The 22,774-nt window shown below is 39.2% G+C and overlaps 1 protein-coding gene across 3 annotated transcripts in view; it reads left to right on the top strand.

Moving 5' to 3' along the window:
• The first annotated feature begins 10,735 nt into the window (after positions 1-10,735).
• The window catches only part of BARD1 (BRCA1 associated RING domain 1), a 64,383-nt gene continuing 52,344 nt past the window's right edge, over positions 10,736-22,774 (top strand). Inside the window, exons 1-2 of one of the 3 annotated variants that reach the window (XM_024564135.3) lie at positions 10,736-11,015; positions 21,694-21,750. In XM_024564135.3, coding sequence (XP_024419903.2) covers positions 10,873-11,015; positions 21,694-21,750 — 200 coding nt within the window. In that variant the 5' untranslated portion in view covers positions 10,736-10,872. Of the gene's footprint in view, positions 11,016-21,693; positions 21,751-22,774 lie in introns of those variants that run through there. The other 2 variants (XM_053919053.1, XM_071220705.1) reach the window with 2 other exon arrangements.

Here is a 22,774-nt window from a genome sequence, read left to right as displayed (position 1 = left end):
TTTTAACTTTTACTATATTAAAAACCATACCAAGCTTTATAAAACAATGAGTATATATTTTTACTCAAATTTTCTTCCTGTCATTTTAATAAGTAAGCCATTAGGACTAAGTAGTACATAAACAACATACACGGGAAGCTACTTAAAATATAGAGGCTGCAGTACAATCTACTTGGAATATAATTGTACTTCCCTTTTGTAAAGCTTGGTGCTATTTTTCACCTGAAGTTTTTCTTCTAAAAAGTGCATTGTTTGGAATTCATATTACTCTCTTAGCAAGGCTGGAGTCTTTGTTGCTTTGACAGGATATGGAAACCTTGATTCACGTTTGCATGGAACTAAACTATCACAGTATATCACACCACTACCGAAACCATTTTACTGGCTTTCTGTCACATTACAAATTGATTTTAAAATACATTTACCTTATAAAGGCAACAACAGCAATGCCTGTGCTTAACTACTACATAAACCAAATTTAGTGATCTGTTCATTCTTCACACTTTCATGAACCAAATTGTTTGCACTTCAGAATGTCCAATTGTCTGCAAAAATTTACTGCAGAAAAACTCTTCTATATTTCCAGAATCTGTAACTCTTTAACCTTGTGGATTTGAGAATGAGTCAATGTAATCTTATATCCTACTACAGTAATATATTTGTGTATATGTATATTGCATTCATATACATTTGGTCTTAATTGTAATCTGTAGTGGTTTATCTAGTGCTCACTTTGCTGTAAATGTCAGTGAAGCACAGCAGAGAAATGCCCGCATGGACTGATTTATCGAAGAAGATTGCACACATATTTCAGTTTATGGAAAAGAAAATGTCGTGTTTTTCCATTTTATTGTGTCATGAGATCTATATTGGTATCCTTTGTTTTCAAAGGTTGATGGCAATTATATTTAGAAGATCAATGGGTAAAATATTGTTTAAAATTGGGATTGCCCCTATTTCTAAAATGATGTGCTTGTCAGCCAGTAATGCTTGACATACAAGAAATACGCATGTCAAGTAATACTTAACAATATTTGAGTGATTATAAAACATTTAGCAGAACCGACCTTGCCAAGATGGCTTGATCTGTGAGCATGTTAGTTCTGTGAGTTTGTTTACAGAGATACAGTATATAAATAAGAATAAAAGGAAATATAGGGCCATGGCTCTGTTTGATTTGATATTAAAGTTATTCTCTGAGTGAGCAGATTAAATAGTTATTTTAATTCAATATTTTTAAAAATTATCTTTAGGTATGGATTTTCTTTTTACTGTGTTGTATAATAAAAAATTACCTAAGTCTCAGGATATCTCTATTTAAATTACAGAGGGTTTGCGGTTTTTTTTTTTTTTTTTTTGGTCTTGGTTCAGGTATTGTGAAAGAAAAGAGTTAGATTTTGTGATTCTCGCCCAACGTGTCAAACCTTTATCCTGGCACCCTATAATCCAAGAAAGGAAATTTAATTCCTACTTGGAAATGAAATGCAAAGGAGAAATTTCAAATCGAGCCACATTGTCTATTGATCATAATGGGAGTTGCACGAAACCTTGATAGGTTGTTTTACAGGAGGTTTTTTCTTCTACAGAGGCAATTGTGCATGGACAATGGAAGTTAATAATTTTGTTTTAATTTTAACAAACGTGGGGATGACTGAATTCCTCTTATTTTGAATTTAGACAAAGAGAAGTATAATAATAATCCTTCACATACGTGGTTTGCAAACTGCTTTTACTTAAGGCATTCTCACTTGTTTCTCACAGAAATGCCATGAGAAGCCAATGATTACTTCCCTCATTTTAAATTTAATAAAAGGGAAGCACAGATTGTGAAGTCTATGAGAAAAGGTTTGTCTGGCCTTCGTCACCCTTGTACTTCCAGCACCAAACATAGTGACTGGTATATCACAAGCTCTCAAGAACCACTTGCTACCTGAGGATAACAGGAAGGACATGTTAGTGACTCAACAAGTGTCAAAAAAACTAGCAAATGGGCATTCCAGGGCTTGAACCTGAAACCTTACAGCTCTGAGAATACTGCCCTCTGTTTTGGGGGGTCTTTTGTTCGTTGTTCTTGTTATTAATAGTTATCACGCCCTCCCTATTTCCTCCTCCTTTATCCCTTCCCAAAATGCTAGTGAATCCTTTTAAAAATATGTATATTTTTAGGTATATTTCTCATAAATGGTGGTGAAAGGAGACTTGACTTGGGGTGGTGAACACATAATACAATATACAGATGATGCATTATAGAATTTTCCCCTGAAACTATGTAATTTTATTAACCAATATCACCCCAATACATTCAATAAAAATAAAGTATATTTCTCCTTTTAGTTTTAAATACTCTTCACCATTAAAAATAGCTAGAAAACAAAGGGTATTTTTCCTTTTCCGGTTCCTTCTAGGTTTTAGTAATTACTGCTATTCCAGCATCCACACTCACCTAAAGCAATAACCAGACAGATGTGAAAATCTTTGACACCAAGTCACTGAACGTGAAAATAGAACTCTATTGAGAAGCTAATATGATCAGCAACAATTTCAGGTGATATATTTTACCCACAAGGACTGTTGTTTCTTGCCTTTGAGAGGATAATCCAACATTTCAGGGGCTGTTTGGACAGTTTGAGAGTGAGGCAGTATAAACCTGCCAAACTTTCAAGCATGACAGCCTTGGCCCATCTTTTTATCTGGTGGCAAAAATGTTTCCCTCTGGGGGCAGGAAGTATCTGACATGAAAACAAACCCAAATCAGAAGCCTTTCTTACCCAGCCCTACTGAGGCACAACAAAAGATCAGGCTTCAAACCATACTGTCACCAGCCTGAGCCCTTACCATCCTTGCCAACAGTTTCACACTTTCCCAATCAGTTCAAGGTTCTGGACTGCCAGGCCCACCCTGCCTTTTATTTTTTACTTTTTTGCCAGACAGTGATGTGCTCTGGTCCCGATCAGTAAGCAATAATATGTACAGCTACTTCAGTTGCACGAAAGAGGCCTACCTGTTCAGACATGAAATATCATCACCTTTACACTCAGCTGACATAGCTTTGGCAGATGGTGTGGGGAGGGACATCTCAGCAGCACTCACCAAGGAAAAGACTTGATCATAGAGAACTTGTAAGTTGCAAATGATTTACAAGTCTCCGGGAAAGTGACTTACCCTAAGTAAAGAGAATGCAGAGCAAGTGTAGTCCAGAGACAATGTCCCTAGCATCAAATGGCCAAAGTGATTTTGATTAGAGTATAATGTCTGTCATTTTTCTTTTCGTTCATTCATTCATTCATTCACTCATTCATTCATTCATGTGAATAACTACTACATCTCTGGTGTTATTCTGGGTGCTGGAGACATAGCAATGAACAACAAAAATCTTTGCTGTGTTGGAGCATGCTTTACATAAATATATCTAATAAATATATCTAATAAATTACATGAGTAAGTTAAACATAAAATGGTTAGTGATACCTGCTAGAAAAACATAAAGAAGGTAAAGTGGGGTAGGGAGAGTTTCTCCTAACCAGCTCCTCATGGACTTGTGATGTGAATGTAAAATCACAACAAAACCAAAGGAGCCAATTTAATACATCATTTCTGAGAGACACCAAAGGCACCCAATTAGTTGAGTAGGTGCAGAATTGGAGGAAAGGAGTTCTTGCATGAGTAGGAGTAGAGCCGTGTTGGCACAGGACTACCCTCCGAAGGCAGCAGCTGCGGTCGCTTTTGGATGGGCGGGGTTGTGGGGCCCAGAAGGCTGCAGATCTCAGGAGTCTGGCCTTGGCCGGCTGCTGAGCGTGGGATTCCGATCAGAAGCGGCGGCCAAGCCCTGCGTTTGTAAGGAATGTGAAATACAGCCTGAAGATTCCGCAGTGGGGCAGGCGGGAGAGACCCCTGTCTGACTCAAGGCGTAGATGCACTGAGGGGCTAGCTGGTTCTCTGAGTGCAATTCCGACATATGTTGACTGATAATCATGTCAATGAGTAAGACAAAAGTGAAAATTATCTGTTAATCACATGAGTGAATTGTTTGCCGAGTTAGTTTTAAATATTGGAAGAATAAATCATCACCTTTTTGTGCCTATTCACAACATGAGAGCTATGGATGTGACATGTCTATCTGCATTATTAACATCATTGTCTAAGTCTAGAGAACAACAGTCGATAAAACAATATATCGATCCTTAACTGGTAGCTTTGGCTAGTATCCATTGTGTAAATATTCTTACATGCTGATTTCAAGCTACCTGGGTAATGTTGCCGAACATGGAGTTGGAAAGAAATATTTAAGAGTACACCAGTGTATGCTATAGCATTTCCACCACATTAAAAAAAATATATATATGTATCTGTATATATATATGTATCTGTGTGTACACACACACACACAACATGGTGAGGATAGATAAAACATGTAGTAAAATATTTAGGAAGTTATGAGTTTTGAGTATTAATTACCTTTGCTTTAAGAAATAATTAACTTCTAGATTTGAATAATATGGTTTCTAATAATGGCTATGTTTAACAACCAGCTAGTAAAATTCCTACAAATTTAATATTGGTTCTTGTGAGTCTGTACAAGCCCCCCACCACATACCGCTGGTGGATGCCAAAGCTATATAAATGCGTTGTTACTATTAATAATGGGACTTAGTTTTTGTGCTTAGGCTTAAATTGCCCTGAAAAGGGTGTGTTTAATAACATACTTTACTCCTTTAATTTACTTTGCTTTGATTCATCTGGGGCTTTTCTTTGAATATCTAAGCAACATATTTCCAAATTTCCCTTAGGGTACATAAATGAGCAGATAATCATTTCAGCCATTATTTGTTGATTTCTGCTAGCTTTCCTCTCGGAAAGTGACTTCTCACTGGTTCTTCCCCAAATTCTAGGAGTTCTTTAATGCATGCAGCTGTGCACTATCTATAACCATTACTGTGTAATATGTGTCCGGTTGAGTCAGATGAAACTGCTGTTATCCAGCCACCATTTTTTACATATAAAAGCTGTAATTTCAATCTAATATCTAATATCTTCAATTCAGTGTGTTCTAATCAAACCGTGTCTCTGTGTTTATGTGATTTTGCTCATCTGAAGTAATCTTCCTACTCCCTTCCAACTTCTCTGACTTCCACAAGCATATCCATGATCACTCTATTCTTTATTCTGCAGTTTTAAGCATTTTCCCCCCTGGCCTTTGCGATACTTATACATGCGAGACACAATTGAACACTTGATTACAGTGTGCTTCATATTATTTGTATTGTTTCTGGCATTAGTCTTGTCTATTACTAGACAGTAAATTCTCTGTGGGGAGAGACCTTAACTTAAACTTCTTCTGTAATCTTACCATTCGTAATTGTGCTGAAAATCGCTCTACTCTCTGGCATTTTGACTGATTTGGCCCTAACCACTGTCCTTTGAAGTTGAATTTACTTACATCTTAGCTGATGTAGGTGTTTAAAATTTGGGTTTTGAACTCAGGCAGAAGTGGATCTATTTCTTTGCTCTGCACGTAAGAGCTGGATGCCCTTGGGACAGCTATTAAACAAGAGAAAGCCCATTTTCCTCTTCTATACCATTTTTGATTAAGCATTTTTGACAAATATGGAGTGTAGACTGTCTCCTGGAAATTTAAAACCAATGGGATATATTTTTCTCATTGATGCCCCTATTTATTGAACACATATGATGTATATGGCATATTAAATACCGTCATGAACTGCTTCACGGTGGGAATACGTTCTGAGAAATGCTTCATTAGGCAATTTTGTCCTTGTGTGAACATAGAGGGCACTTACACAAACTTGGATGGTATAGCCTACTACATACCTGGGCTGCAGGATGTAGCCTATTGCTCCTAGACCACACATCAGCACAGCACGTTGCTCTGCTGAATAGTGTAGCCAATTGTATCACAATGGTAAGCATTTGTATATCTAAACATCTATAAATATAGAAATGGTACAGTAAAAATATGGTATAAAAGACACAAAATAATACACCTGTATAGGACCTACCACAAATGGAGCTTGTAGGAGTGGAAGTTGCCCTGGGTAAGTCAGTGACTGAGTGGTGAGTGAATGCGAAGGCCTAGGACATTACTGTACACTGTTGTAGCCTTTCTAAACACTGCATATTTAGGCTACACTGAATTTATAAAATAACGTGAAACTGAATCAAGCACAAAATAAAATGATGCAATTAAGGGATGGAGTAAATACGAGATATATGAGGCTGTTGCCAGCATAACACAGCATTCTGTTTCACAGTACATTTCTTTCTTTCTTTTTTTAAAAATTTATTTATTTTAGAGAAAGAGAGAAACATCTATTTGTTGTTCCACGTATTTATGCATTCATTGGCTGCTTCTTGTAGGCGTCCTGACCAGGAATTAAACCTGCAACCTTGGTGTATCAGGACAATGCTTTAACCAACTGAACTACCCAGCCAGGGTAGCACATTTTTTTTTAATGCGTAGAAAGAGTACACTCTAAAATCATGATAAAAATAATGATAAAAAGAATAGTATAGTAAATACATAAACCAGTAACATAGTTTATCATCATTATCAAGTATCCTGTATTATATATACATCATTGCACGTGCCATACTTTTGTATGATTGGCAACGCAGATTTTACACCATCATCACCACCCACACACTAGTAATGTGTCACACTGTGATGTTACAATAGTCACAACGTATTAGTCAATGGGAATGCTTCAGCTCCACTATAATCTTTCGGGACCACCTTAAATATATGCTCCATCCTTCACTGAGATGTCACTATGCTGTGTATTAGTGTAGACTGGTTACCTCTCACTTGCCCTTTGAAAAAAATTTAAATTATGGCACAAATTTTGATTAAAATGATTACAGAATTTTGAAACACAATGGAACTCAAACTAGGGCCAATGCTCATTTCCTAAATGAACGTTTTATGTGCAAACAAACAGCTGCTGGAATTCAACAGAATTTTAAGCAAGCTGTTTGTAAATTTTACTGACAGCTGTTTTTGGTGATTTTTGTCAACAGAATTTTCCTGCTTTGCATTACAGCATTCTTTTATTACAGTGTCCCCTCAAAGAATAACTTGCTTGCTTTAATCACGTTTACAGAGATTTATGACTTGATGCTTATTCAGTGGTAGAGTTTCTCAACATAAAATGTCAGTGATCCTGTTATAAATTGCTTCTGGCATTCCTACTCTATCTTTTATTTGGCTCGGAGTATTTCCACCTGAAAGTGATAAATTCCTGCTATAACCACTTAATGTGCTTCAGTAATTACACTGCACCGAAAAAGGGGGTTTCTACAGAGGTGTCTTCTTAAAAATAGCAAGCCATAAAAGGCAGCGGAATGGGCTGAACTCTGAAGTCTATTGAACAAAAACAATGACCAGTGAAATATCTGTGTCAGACTGAATGTGATGAATGATCAGGAAATACAGAAGGTACCAAAACCTTTAAAGCCACTGCTGCAAGGACGTATTAATGTAACTATTATCCTTAGACTGGTTACTTTTGGTCCTGTGACAGCAATTTGGCAGGTTCCCACAGGAATCAAGTTAACATCCTTTCAAAAACCTTCTCAAAAGATCCAGATGCTTCCTTCTAGAACTTGAGTAGTTTGTCAGTAAATGCCAAGGTCTACATGACATTGAGACTCTTTCTATATGTACAAGTTAAAGAGACTGCAGCCTGTTAAAACATTTCGGTACAGTCCATGGCAGCCGATCACTTGGTCAATGCATATGTGTACAACAGGAGCCATCAGGGAGGGATTCACAGGGCATCCATGGGTGCTGGGTTCGATTAGTTTTGGTTCTACCGTTTTGTTTGCTTCATAGAAGCTGTCTATAGGAGACAGGACAAAATCACTGTTTCTAATTGCTGAAGCTTTTTTCTTTTTTTGTCTCTTAAAGGAAGAACAAAATGTAAATAAAAACTCTCCAAATTAATTGAACAAATACTATAAAGGCTTTCATTATCAGCTCCTAAAATCATGCCAAAGATGGCGTTAGGAGTACGGTGGATACTTTATTTGAGACGATGCTAAAACTGATTATGATCATTAAACAGGATTCAAGCTTCCTTTGAGTTATTGCATCATATTTGCAAAGGCATGGCTACAGCAAGCATCTCTGCTCCAGTAGTCACAGAATAAGTGGTCCTTCTTGCTCAGACTATGTGCTTATTCACAAAAGAATTTTAAAGCAAATATAACTGGGTTAGTGTAAGTCAGTGCCAAAACCAATACTAAAGATGGAAAAATGTATTGAGTGTTTATTGTGAGTCAAGCTCTGACATATGTATTAAAGTTCAGTAAAGTCCATTGTAAAGGGATTTCCACGGGTTGTGCTGCACTATTTGGTTTAGAACAGTTTCATGATTTGTTGTTGCTTTCACAGCACCCCTACCAGTATGAGGTTGTATACATTAATCCTAAATTTACAAAAGATGAGACTAAATCCCGTGACAGTTTAAACAATGGACCTTTGGATGCAATCCTAGGAAATAGCAAGGCTTGCTTTGGAACTCAGTTGTGCTCGACTCCAGAGCTCTGTACACTTAATCATTATGCCACACTGGATTCCAGAAAAAACAGCACAGAGCTTTTGACTCTAACTTTGGTTAATGGCCTTTTCACATAGAATGGCTAGCTCCGTCAAATGGGGAGAGCAGATATCACGTTCCTAGATGATGTGGAAAGCTGTTCCACTCTATCAATTACTCTTGATTGATCTTTGCCAATTATTCTCAAGTTGAATTTTTTTGGGGGGGAGGTGAGGAACTCTTGGTTTCTTGCAAAGAAAATTTATATCTGACAAAGAGAATGTACTTAAATGAGTCAAAGTGGTCAATCCCAGTGTATTACACCATAATTAAATGCCAGAGGAGGAGAATTAGTGTACATGTTGAATTTGTGAGAGAGCTTCACATTCCATGGGAGGAGAGTCTGAGTATTATGTGTGTTCCATTTTGCTTGTTATATATGTTTATCCAAGTGAATATGAGGAAGATTTACTACTTTGTACAACACTTCACAACAGAAGACAAAAAATTAGCATTTAGACTGTTTTCAACAAACCATTACATTGAGCCCGAAGATCAGGAAAGAGATCCAGGCCAGAGATGCCTTTGGAGTGTTGTAATCAAAGCAATGAGGTAGAGGGCATGGAGAGAGAAGGATGTGTAAACAGGCTAAAGCAAGTCAATTTGTCTGCTTCAGAATTCCCCGAGGACTGGAGTGTTTACACTGGGGTGGAATGAATAATTTTGAAAGAGTCTAAGGTACTGAGCAATACTGCTTAATTGGAAGAAGAGACTATAGGAGGAGTGAAATGGAGCAAAAAAGCTAAACTTTGATGTAGTCAGGAGGTCCTTGCAGGGAAACGAAAGGCAAATAAATACCATTAAGCCCTTTTTAAAGTGCAGAGAGGATATTGTTAATGCCCTAAGCCAAGGCTTAACCAAGACCCGGCAGCTGGACTGGATTTCCCTCGGGACATTTTTCTTGAACCAGAGTTCCAGGATTTTACACATTGTTGCTGTGCTTCACTCTGAACAGTTTGTCCATCTTTTACCTGCACATATGTAAGGACATGGGAAAAAGAAATGGCTTTACAAATTCAGGATACCTGGCTGAGGGGAAGAGTTGGTTCAAAAACACACATACATCTCTATTAAAGCCAAGTATCAACCCTGAAATCACACAATTATCTAGTGGAGGAAACGGGATTAGAAGTGGGACTATCTGGCTCTTGAAATCTCCCATTTACACCATTACACATCATGGCATCTCTTCAAGATTAACATTTTATGTTTTCTAGAGTTTGATTTCACTGAGGCTCTGCAAGACAACGGCTTAACAAGTTTCACAATCAAGGATTAACTTCTTGGCTACATCTGAGTTGAAAAATTTTTTTGGTTAGTTTAAGGTGTTATCATTGGTCAGTCAAAATACCCTGTAAGATTTTATTTAGTTTGACTTATTCTGCTTCTATGAACCAAGTATTTATTTGCAAATATTTTAGATGGTTACAGTGTAGCCTGAAGCTTGGAAGGGACTTGTGTGGACACAGGTAGGCTATGGGAACAAGCCAGGTGAAGATGATACAATTGGGCCTGTTGTAGAGAGAAGACGGAGAGAAGTGGTAGATTTGACGTAAATTAAGGGGGGAAAAATTGCAAGGACTTTGGCAATGAATTGGGTGTGAAGGGTGAAGGGGAACTCATTAGTTGTTACCTGTATGGCTATCAGTGAAAGATCCTCAAGAGGGTAGACACACTCTTTAACAGACAAAATGCAAGGGAAGGGTGGGGAAAAAGGTTACTTTCTTAGGAGTAAAGAGAGTGGCACTTGCAGTGTTACGAGCAAAACTTTCCCAAGCTCAACAGTAGCTGAAACAGCATTCCTTATAGGTAACGTTCAGCTAAACGTTTCCAAGTTTGTAATTTTCATCGGTGAAGTTCCGTTGAGGGTGCCAACATTGTGCCGGGGACGCAGGAAAGCAAGGGTTTTTTTCATTTAATCAGTTTTATTCATTTATTTACTTTTGTCTTTATCCCTCCCGGAGAAAAAGGGCGTCCCCTGAGACCGCCCCCTTTTCCGTCCCAGAGGCCCCGCCCACCGAACCGAGGGAGTTGCAGTCGCGGCCCCGCCCCTCCCGTCCCGCGCGCGGGGATTTTGGCGGGTTTCCTGCCCCTGCTCCGCCCACACCGCACGCCCCGCCCCCAGCCGTCTTGCGGACTCGGACGCGGGAATCGCTGGTGTCAGGGGTCGGGGTCACAGGCCAGTGGCGTCTTTGTCGTTGTCCTGGTCCGCTCTGTCTCCCACTGTCAGAGGAGGTTTTCCTGTGAAGGCGGGGTGATGCCAGAGAACCGGCAACTGAGGGTCCGCTCTGGGAACCAGCCTCGCCCCGCGTCCACCATGGAGCCGGCGGCCGGCGGGGAGTGGGCCCACAGCCGCGCCGCGCTCCACCGTCTGGAGAAGCTGCTGCGCTGTTCGCGTTGGTAAGGACGGATCCTCGAGGGGGCTGCCGCGAGGGCAACGGCGGGGCTAGGGCCCCTCCAGTGTTGGAGGGGGCGGGTGAATCTTTCCAAACCTCCGGTTTCCTACTTCTGTTCCCGTCCCGCAGTCGGGCAGACGAGCGGAGTTAGTACCTGCCGAGCCATCTGGTTTGAGTTCCACTCCCTGGCTCCCATTCACATTTCTGGGTGGCTTTCCGGCCTTTTTTTTTTTTTTTTTTTTTTGGCAGCAGACCCAACAAAGATGGTTGTTCTCGAACTTTAGCGGCCAAAAGGATCGCCTTAAGGTGTAGTTAGAACTGCTTCTCCCCGGCCCCGCCTCCAGAGTTTGAATCTGTGGGGCTAGGGTGGGGCTAAGGCGGGGCTAAGACATCTGCACTTTTGACAGGATCTTCCGGACAAGCTAATTCCGGAATCTGGCGCTAAGTTTGAAGCCGTTGTCACTCTTTGCCGAGCTGGCCTCTTTGACCTTTTCTCTATAGCTAGCAGCTTTTTTTTGGGGGGGGGGCGGGGAGAGGGTGAATTTTGGGGACCCTTGCTGAAGGTGGGTTGAAGATGGCAGTGTGATGAATACTGACATTCTATTTCTCCTTCAATTTCAAATTTTCTTGATTTGGTCAAAAGACTGGCTTGGGGTTCCAGCTCTTAGAGATGCTACTTACTATCCTTTTGTGCTTTTTATTTTCCTTCACGCTGTTACACCATGTGAGTCCTCTTAGTCCAAGGTTTTCATTCCATCTGAAGACATGATTTTCATGACTGCTACTGCTTGCTTCTGCTTTTCCAGTAGGTCTTCCTGGTATAGAAACCAAGAAGGCCTATAAAACCCAAGAAGGGCTTGTCTCACTTTTCATTTCTCCAAAAGCATTTATTGAGCACCTGCTATGTGCACAGTCCAGGATTTCGGCATCAGTGTTGCTGTGGCAGGTTTTCTCTCTTTGTAGTTGTCCCGGCCATGTTGCCTTTTTGGACTGTTTCGATTTTTTTTTTTTTTTTTTTTGCCTCTGACTTCCAACTTGCAGAACTTAGTTGTACATAAAGTATAAATAACGTAGCAGTTTTTTCTTTAAACATGAAAAGCACTTAATTGTCACTGAGTTTTGCACTTATATTTTGTTTTACAAAAACGTTAAGACCTATGACAAGCATGACATGGTTGCACTTCTTGGAAAAGTGGCACTTCTGCTACAATGAGTATATGAAGACATTCTGAGTTGTATGTGTTTTCCCCTCGCACAGGGGTTATCGGTTTGAGAATAAGAAGTTTAGAGCTGGCCTCTGCTGGTTGCTATAAAAGGAACAATTTTAGTCAAACCCAAATCGTCAGTTTAAGAGAAGGTAGACGTTCAGATGGGACGTTTCTGTATGGAAGGCACCAGGGCAGCAGCGTGGTGCTTCACTTGGACTGTACAGTCAGGCTGCCTGGTTTCAGGTTCCAGTTTTCACACTGTGGAATTGGCCCAAGTCATTCAGCCTGTCTGTGCCTCAGGTTCCCCATCTGAGCGATGATAGTGCTCATTAATAATATATTAATAAGTTTTTAAAAACTTACTGAGCACCTACAAAGGGCCAGGCATGTTCCAGGCATTTGGTATTCATTAGTAACAAAGTGGGAGAATAACTCCAGCCTTTATGAAACTAAAATTCTATGAGAGGGAAGCACCTAAATGAAATTCCACATATAAAGTGTTAAGTGTGGTGGTTGTCAGAGAATAAGTGATAAATAGTAAGTGTCTTAAAGCATAGTCTGCTTGCTGAATGGTTTGGGGGAAATAAGAGAGGCGATTTATATGAATAATCTATAGGTTGTCCTGAAATCTAATAAAGCCAGTTTCACTTTTTATCCCCTAGCAAATATTTTTCCAGTTTCTAACAGAAGTGAGCAGACAATAGGAACCGCAGAACTGAAAGTAGACATCAGTAGCTAGGTCTGGACGTTCAGTACAACTCATCCCTTGATTGGAGAATGATGCTGAACTCCAGTGATTTAAAAAAAAAGTTAAGATGTGAACCACTGATGGATTGACTAAATCTCAACAATTTGTTTGAATGCATATTTTAACATGGGGCTCTTCAAACTTTTTCTGTAAAGGGTCATGTAGTAAATATGTTAGGTTTTGCTGGCAACAAGCAGTCTCTTATTCTTTTATTTATTTTTTACAACTCCAAAGAATGAAAAAAAAATTTTTTTAGCTCAGGGGCTGTACGAAAACAGCCTGCTGGGTTGATTTGGCACTTCAGCAATAGTTTGTCAATCTCTGTTTTAACAGACAAGTTAAAAAATAGTGGTTGGTGTAAAATTTCCTATCACGTGGGTTTGCTATTAAGAAATGATTCTGTGTTCCTCCCTTGGTATCTCTGCATGCTTGGCACTGCCTATAGTGAAGAAAGCCTGATCGGTTGCTCCTTACCCATAGGGAAAAAACACATTCTTTTCACCTATGCCTTTGCCTAGTAACTGCGTGACATCGTTTACTCAAAAGGAGCAACTCAGGATGGTCTGCATCTTACTTTTGCTACCCACCATTCAAAGCAATGTTATATTATTAGAAATTGCATGTCAGTGTGTCCTTCTACAGAGTTTCAAAGCTCTGCCCTGTGGGCTAGTGCTTTACCCCATTACCCTCACATTCAGCTGGCAGCAAGCATCATTTGCTGGTGAGAGTAGATTGGCTACATTACAGGACATCGTTCCTTGACCTTTAGCATAAGTATGGCTTCAAGGTGAAGCTGATTAAATTGTTCAGATGTGACATTTGTGTTAGGTCCAAGCCTCACAACCCAGACGGAAGAAGCTATTTAAAGATTTGGAAAAATGAGACAGGAAGTCTGTATCTTTTGAGAGCCTGGCAGAAAGCATAGTAATATGTTCCTAAAGGAAGCAGGAAATGATAATAGGAGCTGCAGTGCAAAAGCTCAGGTGTCATATGATACTGTTTCATGAATTAAAATAGGTACCTTGACATTTATTGGTGGCACAGGTTGGCACTTAAGATAATTTTAACTTGCAGTTCTAGCACCTTTTAAGTCAACTTTTAGTAGAAAGTCAAAAAGTAATCTTGTAATTTTCAGGATATGTGATTTTATTTTTCTGAATTATCTCTTGTCATTTACTAGGCGATCAGGTTTTGAGGCAGTACAGCTTAGTTAGTAAGGGCATGGGTTTTAGACCTTGACTTCAAATCCTTAGTGATGTCGGACAAATTAGTTCTTTGTTTGCTACTTTTTATCATCTCCAAAATGAATTAGTAGTGTACTGCATAAGGCGGTTGTGGGAATTAAATGAGTTAATATCTGTGACGTACTTAGAACAATGCCAGTAGGTTCTAAGTGCTCTATGAATATGTAAAATACAGGGTAGAGTCCCTGACTCCAGCAGTCGGCTTTGGTCCGCAGGCATTTCTACAGGCTGCTGATCCTTAAATGAGGTGGTTACTCCTTTCGGTTTGCTCTGGCGCTGGTTTCTTATGAGGGCAAGAAGCAATCACTGAAGCACTGCATAATGAGAATATGGTGAGACGTTTTCTACTCTTAAGGAACATATGCTTAATAATACTAAGGGACAAAATGTTTACACAGTTTAGGGTAAATTATGATGGAGGCCAACGGGATGCCAAGAAGAGGACTTGGATAGAGACAGTGGAGGGAAGCTTCATGGGCTTTTGAATTGGTTCTTGGGTAGATTTTTATAAATGGGGTCAAGTGGGGGATTATTAGCAAATAATGTGCTAAAAAGTATTGTAGAATAAAAGTGGAGTGAGTCAGGTAGGGAGAGAATTAAGGCAGGGTCAAAGCACGGAGTGATTAGTGGCCTAGTGGACTATTCATTTGGTTCGGATGCAGGCATACTTTCGCTTCACAGCCTGCATTTTTTTACAAATTGAAGGCAAGACAAGACAGCCCCTGCCCCCCACCCCAATATCAGCAAAAAGATTACAACTTGCTTTATTGTGATGCTCAGTTTATTGAGGTGGTCTGGAACCAAACCTGCAATATTTTGGAGGTATGCCTGTTGCAGCTTCCAAGGAGAGCATTTTGTGTAGCCTTCCTGAGACTTAGTGTCCTTATCTATAAAATGAGGAAAGCGGGTGAATTGATTTTTGAGGCTCCCTCCAGTTCACGGATTCCAGAATTATTAGGTCCATTGCATGCTGTTTAAAAATTTTTATTAGCATTTAACATATATACAGAAAAGGGCACAAGTCATTGGTGTTGAATATGTATCATATAGCCCTTCAAATTGTGGGATTTATTTACTGTATTTTTGATTGATGCCTGTCTTCAGTTATACTACACATTTCATAAAGACAGGTCACACTGGTAGCCACAGTCCTGGACACATAGTTTCTTAGTGTTTGTTAAATTAATGCATGAAAGAATTGAGGACTCCATTTAAGGGTCTCTGAAAGTGGAAATACTAAAAAGTCCTGGTTAATTCACTTGAATCACCAGGAAACCCCACTTGGCTCCTGGGGTTAATTAACCACAATAAACAAGACTGAAGTCCAGGCAGATATAGAAGGTGCAGGACTTTCCCACTGGGACTTAGAGCTAGAACCACAACATAAAGAGTCCCGTTACCGTCCTGCACATACCAGGTGTTCCATAGGGCTTCTGATTGCCACACTGAGCACCCATTCATACTGTCCCCCATAGCACAGTGGTGGTCTTACAAATGGAGTTATTGGTCTACAGGTCTGATGCTCAGAGGAGAGCTTTTAGGCCAGAAGTAGAAAGTTGAGTCATCTGCATATAGATGGTAATGGAAGGCATTCGTTTGGAAGTGAGCAGGACAGAGAGTATAAAGACAGATACCTAGGTCTGAGCCTTGAAGCTCAACATTTGAACATCAGGTGGTAGGGGTGAAGTCCAACAGTTACTTATGTACTGTTTTGCTTGGAAGAAAAGGGAATAGAAAACAGAATAACCAAAACTATTTGAGCTTGGGTATACATAATATTCTCTGTGGCCTATCTATCTGTCTCACGTGGTAGAATATAGTCAATAGAGAGAATTCTATTGTCTATTTGACTTTTGGGATATCCCACACATTGATTTATTTGGTAGTTATTGACGCTGAACAGTTAGGCATGTTTTCCTATTTTCTCCATGTGATTTGCTTGCGCGTGGCGTGTTATAGCTATACAAAATAAGATGCTTCCATGTCATCATCCTTTCTCGTTAATAATTTTGTTTATTCTCGTAAACATAAACCCAGCAAATTGTTTAAGAGGCTTGGAGAACCTGTTCATTTTGGTGTTAAATATGTTGTTCCACGTTAAAAATGCCTTGGAGATTTCCTAAAATATAAGAGCACTGTGGTTGCTATCTGGCCCAGTATTAAATAGCAGTTGATATTTTATGGAAGCTTAGGGAGCCATTCAGTTGAGAAATAAGTCTGCCTTGTAATTGCAACTGAATTGACTTTCCTGTTTTTCTTTGCAAAGAAAATTTTATATCTAATAGGACCTTTGGAAAAAAAAATAAATTGTTTATTCTTACTATTAGTTCATCCCTGAGTTATAATCCTCTCACTTCATTCATCTTTCCAAACCGACGACCTATGAAGTAACAGAAGTATGACTGCAGATGGGAATTTTCAAGGTACAGAAATCCTGTTACCATGCAAATGCATTTTCTTATTTTTCTGGATTTTTTTCTTTCTAATATATATGTATATCAAGCAAAATATAGGTAAAGGATCAAATAGAATTGTTAATATACAGGGGTGGGCATTGTCATGAGTGACTTTCTTTTGAGTTAGTTAAAAAGCTGTTGTAATGATAACTTGCATGTCTTTTTCCTTATGAACAACAGTCAACCTCCTTTTGCCCACTCCTATATATGTGTTTCTGAGTATAGTCTTCCATTTGGTTCTTTCACTTTATTGAAATCCTGCTGTTCTCATAGCTCTATGCTAAGTAGGTAAGTGTGTTGAGGAACCTCAGAAAAAATGAAAGTCAAGATATCTTGTATGGAGGACTGCAGTCTGTCTTGAGACTGAAAAACAGGGGGAATCAGGCAGATAAAATGCAAAATAGTCTGGGACTTCCAAGGGGAAGTAGGCAATTCACAGGGAGATGAGAAGGAGCAAACAAGTAAAACAAATTCTTCTGGTCCACCCAGAAAAAAATGGGTAACAGGAGGAAGTTAAACAAAAGAGGCTCTGCTAGCTTTCTGTCTGTCTGCCACATTTAATTTATATTATGATGGTAAGGTGATGCTTCCTTTCTTTAAGTGGGTTTTTCTATCTGAATTCCTTTAAGCAAGTAAGGAGGCGGGTCAAAGGTTCTGAGTCTTTTGTTTCTTAATAACCAGCTTAAAATCAATATCCCAAGAGGCATATTTTGGGTAGCAAAACTGGTTCCCCTCAATCTCTTTCATGCCTTTGAAGATGGCTGTACTCTCTCCAGCTTTGGCTATAACACTTCTCCCTGCTCCTTCCCCCAATACACAGTCAAGTACTTTTCAGTCATTCTCTCAATGTCTTCGCACCTTTTAACAGCAACAAAAAATATGTTCTAGTTCATTGTACTCTAGAATAATAGGTGCAACTGATCAATTTTTCATAGACATTTAGATTTATTGCTAATTACACTATAGCATGTTATTATTAGGGTATAGGGTATGAGCTATATAGATAAGTGGTCCAAAGTCATCTTAGGAAGGAAATTTAAGTTTAGAAACAGAAGAATTAATGCATTGAGTCAAATATTGTCAGAGAAAGCCAGAATGCTGTGGACTGCATTCTGGGGGTAGGCTGACATTGATAGATAGGAAAAGAAGAAGCTTAAGAAGTGCTGAAATAGGCAGATAAATAAGAAAACTAAAACTCAATGGAAGGAAAGGTTTCAGGAAAGAACGGGATGTAAATGTTTTTTCACAGAGATGATGGAGAAGGAGGATCAGAAATGCTATGGAGAGTGGTTTCAGCAGTGTGAAGTTAGGGCTAGCAAAGTAAGGAGAGGAATTTAGCTGGTAGAGCGCCCTTTTTAAAGAATTATCTGTTCAGGGAAGTGGAGAGCTGGGGCAGAAGGTAGAGTGGGAGGCGTGATCAAAAAAATATTTTTTTTTAGGATGAAGGAGAGATTATCTGTGCATGTTTAGATGCAGATGGGAGAAGGTGACTATAATGAGAACAGAATACTTTAGGAGGCAGAGAAATTATGGGCTCTAGGGACAAATAGAACAGCCCTAGAGGAGGGAAATGACTGAAGGAGATCTTTTCATCTGTGCCTGGAAGGAGGGGTAAGATTATGGGTGAAGAGGTAGAAGTGAGTCTAGGTGGTAAAAAGCTTTTTGAATATCTATCCATTTGTTTGTTTACTCACAGAAGATTAATACATCACTTTGATAGAGGTACAAAGGTAAAGAAGCTACCACATAAATTTACAGAGATAATTTGTATCGTTCTGTCTATGATCATTATTCACATAGCCTGAGAGCTGGTGAGGAGGGAGTGGAATGCGGGGCCTATGTAGCATTATAGATTTGCATCCCTGAGTGTCCAAGGAGCTGTGGAAGTAGGGTGGTGGCAAAGATGCCTCTGAAGTATTGGGTTGGCCAAAAACTTCGTTTAATTTTTTTGGTAAGATGGCTGTAGTAGCACTTAGTTTTCTTGAACTTCATTTGGAATAATCTTGTTAGAGTGTTTTGTGACAGCTGTCATATCAGTGTGCATTTAAAAAAAGAAACTTATCAAAATTGGTGAATTTTTGTGTAGCCATTTTAAAAACATTGAAGATGGAAGAAAATATGCAACATTTTGAGCATATTATGCTTTATTATTTCAAGAAAGGTAAAAATGCAACTGAAACACAATAAAAAGGTATATGCAGTGTGTGAAGAGGGGGCCTCGACTGAACCAGTCAAAAGTGGTTTGAGAAATTTCCTGCCGGAGATTTCTTGCTGGACAATCTCTCTGGACAGTGCTTCCTTCGCAGAGGGGTAGACCATTTGAAGTGGATGGTGATCAAATTGATACATTAATTGAGAACAGTCAATGTCATACCACGTGGGAGATAGCCAACATACTCAAAATATTCAAATCAGTAAAGTTACTGGTGAAAATGAAAAATGTATCTTTTATTTTATGGAAAACACATACAGACTTTTTGGCCAACCTTGTAGTTTACTCTGTGGTCTAGGCTGGCTGTTGAGTTCAGGAAGCTAAAGAGCTGAATGGAGCTCTTTCATGGTGCAGAGCAACCTGAAGGTGGGGATTTGGTCAGGGTGATGGAGCAGAAGAGCCAGAGGATTCTCTCCTGGGAGGATGTGAGGTCACAGAGGCAGAATTAAGGAAGAATTAAGAATGTAAGGAAGTAGAATTCAACACACTTGATAGGGAGATGGATTAGGTTTGTTAGGTCAAAATGAACAAAAATTATAGAGGCAGCATGAACATTGTGTACATGTTATTGGTGAAAATGGGTTCTTTTGTGGTTCCAAGAGAAAGGAATTTCAAACGACACGCAAGGAAAAGTTTAAAGGTGGTGGCAAGATTTTATTGGGGTTAAGGGAAATAATACACTCTTGGGGATGCAGAGGTTGGGCAGGCTCTAACAGCAACGGCCCTGAAGCTTTCCTTAATCCCCCATATATTTTCTTGGTTTTTGGTAATGATTATGGTGCCATTCAGACTATCCAACCCAACTTCCTGATTGTCCCTGGGTTCCGTGCCCTCTATCCAATCTGGTTACTTTTCTAGTTTTTCCCAGGCTAGGCTCCGCCCCTTTGTGTTGCCATTTTGATTTTTACTGCCCCGTCCAAAAGTAGAAACACCTCCCCCTGCGCCATCTTGACTTCTGTCACACGTCAATTTCTGTTACGTCATCTGTTTTCTACTGCGCATGTGCCAGCAGAGGAAACTCCCCTCCTCCCTCTCCGCTACCCAGTACCACGCCTGGCCAGCAGCACCCTTGGGGAGATTTCCTGATTGCTCTGTGGATTAAATTCCCTTCTTGATTAAATCCCCTTGTCCTCAGCAGTCCCCAGGAATGTGTGAAGGAGTCTCTAAATGCAGTAGCATCCAAATAAGCTTGATGGAATGCCGTCCTAATATCTGATTCAGCTTCCCAGTTTATTAAGTTTAATATCTGATTCCCTCTGCTCTCTCCCTTATTAATAATTATCTAATTACCTATGCTAACAATCGTACCAGAAATCATCTTAATTGCCAGAATTACAAAATTGGCTGGCACCTCACAAGTCATTATCACTATACTCCATGTAGCATGATAGAAAAATCAGATCTTGTGAGTTTTTAAAAAGTAATGGGTTTTATAATGTCGCTAAGCACCATTTTTGGTAACTTGAGAATAACATTGTACTGTTCTGTTTTGTTTTTTAAATTTTTTGTCCTTACCCAGTAACACTTTTCCATTGCTTTTTTTTTTTTTTTTAAAGAGAAAGAAACATCAGTGTGAGAGAGAAACATCTATTGGTTGCTTTCTTGTACATGCCCTGACCGGGGATCGAACCCTCAACCTCTGTATATGCCCTGACTGGGAATTAAACCTACAGCCTTTTTGTTTATGGTACAACACTCCAACTAACTGAGCCACACGGTCCAGGGCTGTGCATACTCTGTTTTTAGCACTCTTTCTGAAAGCCGAATTTCACTTTTAAGTTTCAGTCTATTAAAATGTTCAGTGTGATACATTTGATCTTACAAGAAGTGTGTTACAATTGTTTTTATTGATATGTGGTATGTCTAAAGAAGTATTTGGATAATAATGGTGTAAATACCTAAAGATCCTAGGATTAGTGTAATAAACCAAGTACAAAAAACCCGTTCATCCTTTAAAATCTTCTGTTTGCCCTTGCTACGTTGTGCCCTCTGAATATAATGACTTGGTGTGTGTTTATTAGTAAGTACCATTGCCTTTTTAGGATTATCATTTATACCCAGTCTTTCAATGGACAGCGCGGGGAATAATTGTGTTTCTATCTCACTTCCCACAATGCTACGGGTCTCACTCATCTGCATAGTGATTGTCAGCCTGATGATTCCTGTTTGCTCTTGCTTAAGAACAAGAGTTGACTTCTGTGAACTGAAAGAATGGCTGTATTTTTGACAAGGTGCCTATAAAAGTAGGGGCTACTTAACAATAGCCAGAACCAGTGTTTTGTTATGGGAACATTGAATTCTTACAGACAAGGTGATCAGATGCCCTTATTTTCCTGGGACAGGCCTGATTAGACCTGCTCCAGCTTCCTATCCAGTTATCACTCTTCTTCACTCTCAGAAATCTTGTCATTTGGAAGATACATTATATGGTCTCAGCTGTGGGTCTCATTTTGAGATTTAGGATTTACATTTTGAATCATTAGGTGGAGATGTATCTTAGTAAGAAGCAACCTGTGGTTAGTTTTGCCTATTGTAAAAGTTTAGAGATGGTTGAATAAAGCTACTGCTTTCTGTGACTTCCCTGTATAATGTTATAAAAAGTGTTACAATTTGTACAGAATTTGGTAGTTGGTATTTGAATTCAGTTGATATGTTATGATACAATATTTAACCAGGATGGGTACATCCTTAATATCTTCTACTTTGAGAAAAGAAAGAAATATGGTAGTGTTAGGCCTTGGATTTATGAAATGTTGGGTATAACCGTTCATCTATCAGTGACTAAGTCTTGGCTGTTTTCCTTTCTTCAAACAGCAATAATATTCTGAGAGAGCCTGTGTGTTTAGGAGGATGTGAGCACATCTTCTGTAGGTGAGTAGTTATGGCTTGATATATATTATATTGATATATATGTAGCAGCAATGTTTTCTTACTAGTAAAAGTCATGTAATCATATTGATGATAATGTTTCTTATATTTGTATAATTGTCTTAGACTGTGAAGTGACTTACTATACATTATGTCATTTTGACCTTTATAACTGTCTTAATTTACAAATAAGAAGAAGCTTAAAGAGGATGAGTTGATCAAAGTTACAAAGTTTAGTAAGCAACTTTGCAAAACTCGGGAAAAATCACTATCTATTATATAATTCAGATATGTCTCTTTTTTTTCATCCAGTTAGTTTTGACTGTAGACTTTGCAAATTATGAAAGTCTAGTTCTTATAGTTACTGTATTAGTTTCCTAGGGCTGCCATAACAAAGCATCAAAAGCTGGCTGGTTTAGAACAACAAAAATTTATTGTCTGTCCCTCCTGGAGGCTAGAAATCTGAGAGCAAGGTGTCAGCAGGGTTCGTTCTTCTGAGGGCTGTGGGGGAGACTGCTCGATGCTTCTTTCCTGCATTGTGGTGTAGAAGCTGGCTTCTGGCAGCCTCTGGCATTCCTTGGCTTGTGCATACATCACTGTGGGCTTAGCCTTCATGTTTACGTGGCATTCTCCCTCGTGTGCATGTTGCTCTTTGTCTCTACATTTTCCCTCTTTATAAGTGTACCAGTTATATTGGATTAGGGCTCACTCTGATGATTTCATCTACACATGACTACCTGCAAAGACCCTATTCTCAAATAAGATCACACTCGTAGGTGCTAGAAGTAAAATGTTTTGGGGGACACAATGGAAGCCACAACAGTTATTGTGAAATTATATCCATGTAATAATATGAGAGCTGTGGCTCATAGACTAGAACATTAGATTTTCATTTCATCCTATTTCTTACTCAGCAGAAATCAATTTAAGGACTGAACGTCTTAGTTTGATTGTCTTTGAGCAGGATTAATATAACCTCCTTTCAATCAGTCTTTTAATTCGTTCAAGTTATGACTGAAACTCTCTG

Source organism: Desmodus rotundus, chromosome 2 (genome assembly GCF_022682495.2).
Source record: "Desmodus rotundus isolate HL8 chromosome 2, HLdesRot8A.1, whole genome shotgun sequence".
NCBI lineage: Eukaryota > Metazoa > Chordata > Mammalia > Chiroptera > Phyllostomidae > Desmodus > Desmodus rotundus.
This window is presented reverse-complemented; position numbering and strand designations above follow the sequence as displayed.